Genomic DNA, 9,648 nt, shown 5'->3' with positions numbered 1-9,648 from the left:
CCCCAAGTGCTCCCCCCGTCAATATACACAGTACTTTCCAGATGACCTTCAGGGGGTGTAAATAAGAGAGTGCAAAAATAGATTCCTCTGATGATGATTGTCCTGAACCTGAACAGGGTCCAGAAAACTTAGAAATACTTTGATTTGAAAACCTGTATCTGCTCACAGGGCCTATCCCATTTCCCTCTTTTTCCCAACAGTACAACTCAGCAAGTTTATATAGGAACTGCCTAGGGCAAGGCATTCTTCTGTTTTTTCATCTGCCATGTGTTTTCAATGGGTAGTGCAGAAATTATTTCATTTGGTAACTTAGTTGTTTTAAAAGATTAGTAGATGGAAGGGACAGGAACAAGACGAACAGAAGGCCGAAAGTAAGTAAATCTGTGTTCTGCCCCTGGATGATCCCCAGTGACTTTCCTGGCCGCCTTAACAAGCCACCGTCAGCTCAGTAGTAAGTCTCAGTCTCCCCTTCCTTTCAAAAGCAGTGTCTCTTAACTGTGTGCTTCATGTGTGTTCCTTTAAGGCACTCTGAATTCTTCAAAGGTAGATGCTGTATCTAGTTTATGCGACTTGAGGTACAGTAAGAGGAGATTCAGCAGGGATAATAGTCTAATACCTGTGATGTTTGTCTTTATCTGGCAGAAAAGAGTTGTGGAACAGCTTCGGAAGAATCTGATAGTGAAACAGGAACAGCCAGACAAGTTCCAGATACAACCATTGTCGCAGTCTGAGAACAAGCTTGCACCAGCCCAGCAGCAGCCACCACCGCCACTCCCATCCCTCCCACCACTCCCGCAGCAGCAGCAGCAGCAGCAGCAGCAGTATCACCACCAGCAGCAACCAGCTGCCCCCTCTCCTAACCTGACCGCCCCATCACAGGTGAGCCTGGGCAGAGAGCTCTCTGGTGTTAGGGGAATGCACTGCAGCAAGTGCTAGGTACATGTCCAGGGTGTGTGCAGGCCGCCTGGGAGCCCTCAGACAAGGGCTCCTCCTGGTGTGGGGGCTCCTGCCTGATGCACCATCAGAGCACACACTCTGGCAGTTCCTGTGGGCCCACTCAAGGGCTAGGTGTCTGAAGGTCAGAGAGGCTTTTTCACTGTCAGAGCAGCTCCCAATGCTACAAGTGGTACCCACCCCCATGAGTTATCATCCCATAGTGTGTGATCCATATAGAGGGATGTAAGCCTTGTGCTCAGCTCTGCAAGAGAACCGAAATTTTCACAGGCTCATCCCCAGCTCTGGAGGTAGAAGGCACCCTAGAGGCCCTCTAGGCCCTATCCTTGATTCTTTCCCACAGAACTGGCCCAGAAGCCACTTGGCTTCCCCCTCCTACAGATAGTGACCATCTCATGGGGCAGAACCAATCCCAGAGCCTAGCGGCTAAACCCGGACAACTCCCAGCAAGACTTGAATGACTGATGGTGTTCTGCAGCCTGGGGAAGTCATCAAAATTTTGGTGGCAAAGGAGACCATTTCCTACCAACAGTGCAGGCCAAGATTCAGAGTACCATACTTGACCTCAGAACACATAGGCTGGTACCCCGTATCTTCCACTTAGTAGCTGGTCCTATGACCTGTAGGACCTGCCCCACAGAACTCTGGTCAAGAAAGCCCTGTGTAAGAGCAGTAACTCACCTTAATGTGACAAGCTGAGGTGAAGCAGAGCTGCCATCACCCCCATTTCAGAAATGTAAATGTCAGTTGCTGTGCCTGAGGAAGAGAAAATGACATCCCTCCTATCTAGAAGAAAAGGCGCTGTAGTCTAAGGTTAAGAAAGTCCGATAATATCATGGAGTCACTGGCTTATAAGAAATTTTGCCTCAATGCATAATTGAAGATGTGCTGTAATTTCAGTGAAATTAGTAACTGTGGCCAGCACTGCTCATCTTTGCCAAGCTAAGTTGCCCTCCCCCCCCATCAAATTTAAATATCAGAAATGGGAGAGCCCCAGGGTCTGTGTCCTTGGATCCGGGTTGAAGGAAACAGACCAGTGGTGTGACAGATTCTTCCTGTGGACAGAACAGCCCCAGAGAACAAGTGCACGTCTGAGCTATAGCTGTGTCCAGCCCGGCGAGAACCAAGGAAGCTTCCCACACAAGGTCCCGGCTGTTCTGTCAGCACCTCAACATGTGGTCAGCAAAGTTCAGTCACTCATAAGGGCCTTGAGCCAGGATCACAGTACCAGGGGGCGCACATGGGATCAGGCTTAGGAGTGGGAATGACCCTTCAGCAGGAGCTTTCTTCTGGCTTGATTCTTCATCCAGATGGAAGAGAAGCACATTAGTGAGTGGCAAATATTATCTGTACAGAAAGAGGACACGAAAAGGTGCTGATTTAATGCTGTGTCTCAAAAGCAGCTTTATGACATAGAATGTGTGTCAGCCAGACAAGGTCTTACCATAGGGTTTGGGGCTACTCACATCGTGACTCCTCAGCCATGCATAGGCCATATTCAAGACAGGGTGTCCCAAAAGTTTTGGTGCCATCATAGGCTATTATAGTTTATAATAGCTTTCGAAAACAATTTAGCTTATAAATATTCTATAAATAATAGAACTTAAAAGCTACCTTATTATAGCTTATGATGGCTTTTATAAGATGTAATAGCTTAAGACGGCACTAAGACTTTTGGGACACCCTGAATAATGAAACCTGGATGATGGGAACCAAGTTTTCAAGTTGAAAATAAAAGGAACCTCTCATTCTGGGATCTCTCCTCAAGCAGATGAGGGAGCTGTTGATCTGTGAATTTGAATATCTGTGAGTACTTCAGTATTTGGTGATGATTTGAAAGGGCCCCGTCCCAAAGGAATTGTGTGTAGTGTAGATTTTGGCTGGTTAGAATACAGAATGTTGCATTTGAAGGATGTGTTTAAAAGTACTTTGTCCATTGTTCTTAGAAGATAACAGTGCCAAAAAGAGAATGCCAGCTCTGCAATGATGCCAATAGTTAGAAATGTGTGCTTTTTACTTCCCCTCTTGGGGGAGACATTCTGGAAGTTAGGAATTCCGAGCTGCCTCACAGTGTCACCTGGCCAGGTTTTGTGATGATCCCTATGTGTGTTATTTTACAGGAGGGCTTGAACTAGCTTATACACTTTTGATGGCACATTTGAAGCATGCTGTGTTTATGTGAAGGGAGTAAGGTAGAATTTACTCTTTCCTGTTGGGAAAGTGTCTTGTTAGTTACTGTATAGCCCAGGGAAATACTCCACTCTGATAGTGTTCCAGATTATGTGATGAGTCTTGCAGCCTGTATGTATTTCCTTGATGGTAACAGAAAGTTTGCTCTCTGAGTACCTCAGCACTTGGTAGCCTGGGGAATAGATTGAGTTTCTTTAGGTCCATTTTTTTAAAATGCCAGTCAAATTACTTACAGTTAAAAAAAAAAAAACTTTCATTTACAGCATAAACAGAAAGAAACAATTGACAAAATTTACTGCAAAATAAACCCAGGGAGGAAAAAGGGGGCGTCTCCTTACTGTGGCTTCCTATCCTTGTAGAACAGTGACACTCCACAGTGATAGACAAAGCGATCGACAGTAGATGTGCAAGAGAAATCAGTTCTCTATTTATAAAAGTCTCCTTTGCGTGTACGTTGGAGCCTGTTGCGTCTTACGTGAGCACCCTCTGCTTTGCTGGCAAAAAAACAAAACAAAAAAACAACTGATTACAAACTAAGTATCTTGTGATTCTCAGCCCTTCACTCTGCGTTTGCGCTTTAACTTCCAGGTCATCTCTGTGTCATGGTGGAGTTTTATTCAACGTTAAAGGGCCCTCTAGTGAAATATCCAGGAAACTGCCACTTTTATTCAGTATGTTGAGACGCTAGCTAATTTTACTGAGCATCAGTTTACTTCAATCAAAATGTAACTTTTTCTTTGCAGATGTATCCTTTTCCCCTTCCTCCCCATGCTTGTTTCTGTTGTGGGAAGAATTAGAAAGAAAAGTGGTTTTTTCCAGGTTCTCCAAGTTGTTGGTTCCCAGGCCACCTTGAATCCCTGGTAGTTTGTGTTCACCTACTGCCTGGCCTAATGTAAGGAGTGGCACGGAGTCAGGAAGGCACTTTACAGCTTATGCATTAGTGCCTGGAGAGAGTGGGCAGGAAGGAGCTGTCTCAGGTGCTGGGCGGAGATGGTGGGTGATACAGACACCTTTCCTGCTGCTTGGGCCAGATCTAGGCCTAAGGACACCTAACATTTGAATAAAAATGGAAAGCCCCAACTCTGGCAGGAGCCAGCGCATCATAAGGGTTGGAGTCACAGCTTGGGCGGAAGTGGGACTTGTTTGTTACTTGCCCCAGCTCACAGTTAGGATCAGGAGTAAAGGGTTTTTTTTTTCCCTTATTTTAGAATACTTAGGGAAAAATGCTAGTAATATGTCTCTTACTATGCTATAGCTCAGTAAGGGAACATTTCTAGAGTTTTTATCACCTCAAAATAGCAAATGATCTGCCTTTTCCTCAGAATAATAGTTACATGCTGATATTTCTGGTTTATAATTGAAGAAACTAGGGAAAATAGGGGAAATGATTTGTCCACTGACTTCTTAAAGAGGCGATAGCAAAGGTTCAGGCGACATTTTGCCTCTCTTTATTAGTGAAGAAAGGTTGAATTCTATCCTGTGCGGAATTAGATTCTATCCTGTGGGGCCAAATAATGAATGTGTGCAGGTAAATGCACAGAGAAGTGCTCAAAGCCAATGTGTGTGTTGGGAGGAGGGTTATAGGTCAGAGTTGGTTAATAAATAGGGGCCTGGGGTGGCTGGGTGGCGCAGTGAATAGAGCACCGGCCCTGGAGTCAGGAGGACCTGAGTTCAAATCCAGCCTCAAGACACTTAACACTTACTAGCCATGTGACTTCAGGCAAGTCACTTAACCCCAAATGCCCAGCCTTCCTCCCTCCAAAAAACAAACAAAAAAACACGAAACAAAACAATAAATAAATAGGGGCCCATAGTGAATCAGTTTGATGAACAGAAGCTAAAGTAGATGAATAGTAAGGGAAAAAATTTACATTACCTATAGAGACATCTTGATGTGCCAGGAAAAGCATGAAGAGGTTTTGATTAGTTTAGAATTTACAGCGAGTTGGCACCAGCCAAATGACTGGTTTGACCCGGTGGTTTTTCTTGTTCCTAAACTGTCTGGACCCTCAGTGGTGTCTAATGGTCAGGCATCCTGTCTACTATGGTTGTTGGTCTCTTTTTACTTTGTAACGGACAGATGCGATTACTGCAGTGGAAGAACCTATAAAAATCTTGTTCCATAGATTCAGGTAGCATCAGTCCAGCCCATTACCCCATCCAGTTCTTGAGATTCATTGGTTTCTGTCTGAATGGGGACAGGGATAGGGAAGGTTGTTTCTCCCTCGCTCTCTTCATCGCTGATCACTGCTAGACCACTCTCCAGAGAAAGTTTCTGTAGTTAGTGACAGCTAACTGCAAAATCAGAAGACGTGATCATCCTCTAATACTTACAACTAATATTTACTCATTTAATGGGTTGATATATTTCATAAAACTAGGAGACTAAGAGGAATTAAACTGTGGTGATCCTTGTATAAGTTTCTTTTCTTCCTCCCCAGGGTAATAATCAGAAAATGAGATTTTACCCCAAATTTGGTATGAGTGACAAATTGATTTTCACCTCAGTTGGTGAGAGCACTGAAGTTGAGGGTAGAGAAGGTGTGCCCATATCAACTTCGCACCTTTTACAGAGTTTATTAAGATGTCATAATAACATGCATGATAAAATCATACAGTTAAACATAGGACTGCTGCTCACCCTCCTCCCGGCTTCTCTGGAGCCCCATTCATTGCTGAAAGTGCACTGTATAAGCCGCGGTTGTTATCATGAGGTTACACATGAAAGGATGAAACTGAATTTGGACACTTGCATAAACAAGCGCTTTCTTTCCCCAAAGTACAATGAGTGTATTTTTTTTAATAGGAGGAAGGTTATTACGTATAGCATGTTGATAGATTGTGTGAGTTATGTTTTATTTCCCTAAAAACTTAGTAGCATCATAGCAGCCAGCATAAACACACTGCATCATCCTAATATATATTTCCTCTCCTCTAGAAGACTGTAACCACAGCTTCTATGATCACCACAAAGACACTACCTCTTGTCTTGAAAGCAGCAACCGCAACCATGCCTGCCTCTGTTGTGGGCCAGAGACCCACCATTGCCATGGTGACTGCCATCAACAGCCAGAAGGCCGTGCTCAGCCCCGACGTGCAGAGCACACCGGTCAACCTCCAGACGTCGAATAAGGTCGCTGGGCCTGGGGCAGAGGCTGTTCAGATTGTGGCAAAAAACACCGTGACTTTGGTAAGCCAGTAATCGTGGTCCTTGTGTGTCTGTGAACAAAGGTTGGGAATCTCTCTGGATATTTATAGAACAGGTCCATACATTCAGCGATCTTTCAGACTTTCACTTGGTGCATTCTGTGCCAGATTCTCTTCTGATGTTGACTTCTTTAAGCATGCATGTATGTGATCAAACTCAGTAAATTCAAGAGGCATTTACAACACTTTAAAAATACTAACAAACTCAATACATTGATGGTGTCATTGCCTGTGGTTTATCAGGAGAAAAAAAATGCCCCCCTCCCACCCAGTAGGAAGGCCCAGAACAAAAATGATTAGAAAACTTTTAAAGGTAAAACCATTTTCTGAGCTGTTCTGTTGGGAGACAGTCTGTCTGCACCATTTGTGAAAAGGCCAGCCAACGGCCAGATCTTAGTGCTGCTGAAAGAGGCCTCGCTGTTGGTATGTTTAACACGTTTAAGGCAAAGCAGAGCTAATGAAACAGACTCTGATGTGGGGTTACCTTGAGAAACTACGAAAGAGGTCAATCCATACATATGTACCAGGAGTGATCAGAATCACGGTTTGCTGGGAGCCCATCAGACTCCCCTTTGTGCGCTAAGAGTGTCCAGTCTTTGCTTGAAGAATCCCAGGGAAGGGGAATTCTCTCCCATCCTCCCAAGGCAGAGCATTGTACTTTGGGATGGGTCTGGTTGTTAGAAAACCTTTCTTTATGTGGAACCAAGATTTGCGTTGCTGCCAGTCTAGTCCTTCCACATGATAGACCTTCATGTCCTTGAGAATGGTTATCACGTCTTTCCTAAGTAGTCTTCTTCAGGCTAAACATCCCCAGCTCCTTCCCTTATTCCTTATGGGGCACAGACATGGCCCCTGACCATTCTGGTCCCTTTCCTAGAACACGCTTTCCAACTTCTCCATGTCTTCCCTAAATTGTAGCACTCAGAACTGAATGAATGACACCAGCTTTATTTGGGGGAGAGGAGTGTGTGGGAGATGGAACTAGGAGGGGCTTAACCCACTGAAAATACAGAAGCTATAAGAGCCTCCTAGGAACCTCTGAACGGGTTCACAAAACCCCTAAAGGACCCAGCCCCTTGATTTAGGAAGTACCTAAGGGTCTGCTATGTGCCAAACCCTGGTGCTCTGCTAATGGCTAAGGATATAAAAGCTAAAGCAGCCCCTGGCCATGTCACCTCCTTTTCAGTAGGGAGGCTTTGTCTCCACTGTTACCTCCATTTGGCTTTTAAAGCCTCCCTCCCTCCCTTCCCAGGCTTCATACACCTTCATGTCTTTCACTCTGGGGTCCAGTGACACCAGTCTCCTTTCTAGATAGTCCCATCTCCTGATTCTGGGCCTTTTCCCTGGCTGTCCCCCAGGCCTGGAAGGTGCTCCCACCTCCTGCTCATGCCTCCTCTCCACTGATAGCTTCAGTTTATCCTGTCTCCATCGTGTTTGTCCACAGTTGTTTGCACGTCTGTCTCCCCCATTAGTCTGTGAGCTCCCCGAGGGCAGGGGCTTTTCCCTCTCTGTGTATCCCTAGCACTGAGCACACAGTACCTGGTTTGTTGATCCAGCCTCAGGGAGCTTATGTTCTAATGGAGAAAGCAGTCTCTACAAGACATGTGACCCTGTAACAACAGCGACAGCAGGAGCTGGCACTTCTCTAGCCCTTGCTGTGCTCCAGGCATGTGCTTTTAAATTATTATCTCATTTGATCCTCACGCAACTCTGAGAAGTAGGTACAGTAATGATAACAAGTGTTAGGATACGTATGTCTGTCAATAACAAGTATCATCTATTTAACCATCGATAATAAGAGTTTTGTAGTCTATATGATTACATCAGTGATAATAATGATTATCATCATCATCATCATTACTATTGCTGTTGATGGGGGAAGCAAGATACATGGGAGATATACATTCCTATAAAGGAACTGGACCTGGGGATGCTCTCAGGGTGACCTCTGACTGCTCCCTGCAGCTAGTCCTTCTTCCTTCGTGGGCTTCCGTACCTCTAGAACCAGGCCTGCTTAGCTCTGTGCTGCTGGCCTATTTTCTAAAGGTGAAGAGGAGTCCAGGAGGGAGAAGGCAGCCTAGTTCTCATTTTACTTGACAGACCATGGAAAGGAGTGGCCAGGCAGAGTGCCACAGGACTGTCACCTCCTGATCTTGGACACGTGCCTTTCTTCCCATCACCCGGCATCACATTAGCGAGGTTGGCTGTTGTTTAATACCTAGGGATATTACAACACAGTAAATCACCCCCATCCTTGTCACACAGACCGTTACCAGCTACACTGCTCCCATGTTTTACTTGTCAAGTTGATTCTGTGAGCCTAAGTTGGACTTTACATTCGGCTTCGTTATCCTCAGCCCAGCCTTCCAGCCTGTCGCCATCTTTATGGATCCTGAGCCTGGCATCCAGCATGTTCCCTCTCCTTCCTAGTGCTCCATAGCACAGGACCAAACATGGATCCCCAGGGCACTCCACTTCAGACCTCATTTTAGTTTGACGCTGGACTGTGAAAGGACGCTCTTCTAAATTCCAGATCCACCCCACTGCCTGCCTGCCATCCAACCCATATCCCTGTCTGGCTCTTCAGGGCAGGCTGAGAAATCGTGTTTAGAATGCCTGTACCCAGAGGGGTCTTTCTGCTCCTGTCGGCCATGGCGCCACGTCAGAAAGAAATGGGACTGATCCAGCACGAGCTGTCCTATGAACCCCTTAGCTGTCGTTCCCTTTCCTAGACCTCACTTGCCATTCTCTCAGTAGTCCAGTCTGAAATTCTCCTCATTGGAGGGCATTCTTCCCAAAGCCTGTCTTTTACAGACTCCTTTTAAAAATGGGGAAGGCTTTTCTCTGGGCTTGCAGCAGCACCCTCTCTTCCTTAGCCAGCACAGCCCTTCGGGCAGTATATCCAAGGGTGTATAGTCCACCCGTACCTGGTGCCTTGGCCTCTTTGAAGACAGCTGGCTGCTTGCCTGTCTTCTCGTGGGTTTCTACTCCCCTCCACGTGGGCTGTCTTTGTTTAGAAAAGAGCCAGAGAGCCCTCCCTTTGCTCAGCTGTTTCACCAGCATCGTCCTTCCCATTTCTGATCCTCCTCTTTCCCTAGAGAGAATTAACTGAACATCTTCCGGGACCTTGCCACCTGTTGGTATTTCTCCTCACCCGCCCCTACTTCCACCTTATGTACGTACCTGTACGTCCACATCATTTTTTTCAGCAGTGACCCCCCCTTCCCTAAGTCACTGCTGTTTCTCTCACCATCTTCAGAATTGTATTTATGAGCCTCCTGTACTGACTTCTCCTGT

The 9,648-nt window shown here is 45.8% G+C and overlaps 2 protein-coding genes across 13 annotated transcripts in view; both read left to right on the top strand.

The window, feature by feature from the left end:
* Positions 1 to 9,648, top strand: part of PEX16 (peroxisomal biogenesis factor 16) — a 239,331-nt gene that overhangs the window by 167,853 nt on the left and 61,830 nt on the right. The window lies entirely within an intron of this gene.
* The window catches only part of PHF21A (PHD finger protein 21A), a 218,285-nt gene that overhangs the window by 177,777 nt on the left and 30,860 nt on the right, over positions 1 to 9,648 (top strand). For 10 of the 12 annotated variants that reach the window (XM_069091501.1, XM_069091505.1, XM_069091503.1 and 7 more), the window contains 2 exons: positions 643 to 879; positions 6,083 to 6,334. In XM_069091501.1, coding sequence (XP_068947602.1) covers positions 643 to 879; positions 6,083 to 6,334 — 489 coding nt within the window. The remainder of the gene's footprint in view (positions 1 to 642; positions 880 to 6,082; positions 6,335 to 9,648) is intronic. The other 2 variants (XM_069091512.1, XM_069091509.1) reach the window with 1 other exon arrangement.

This window comes from Petaurus breviceps, unplaced genomic scaffold (genome assembly GCF_028583685.1).
Source record: "Petaurus breviceps papuanus isolate PSGF00001 unplaced genomic scaffold, PetGlider_PUasm1.0 188, whole genome shotgun sequence".
In the NCBI taxonomy this organism is placed as follows: domain Eukaryota; kingdom Metazoa; phylum Chordata; class Mammalia; order Diprotodontia; family Petauridae; genus Petaurus; species Petaurus breviceps.
The sequence above is the reverse complement of the archived record's forward strand: the minus strand, read 5'-3'. Positions and strand labels throughout refer to the sequence as shown.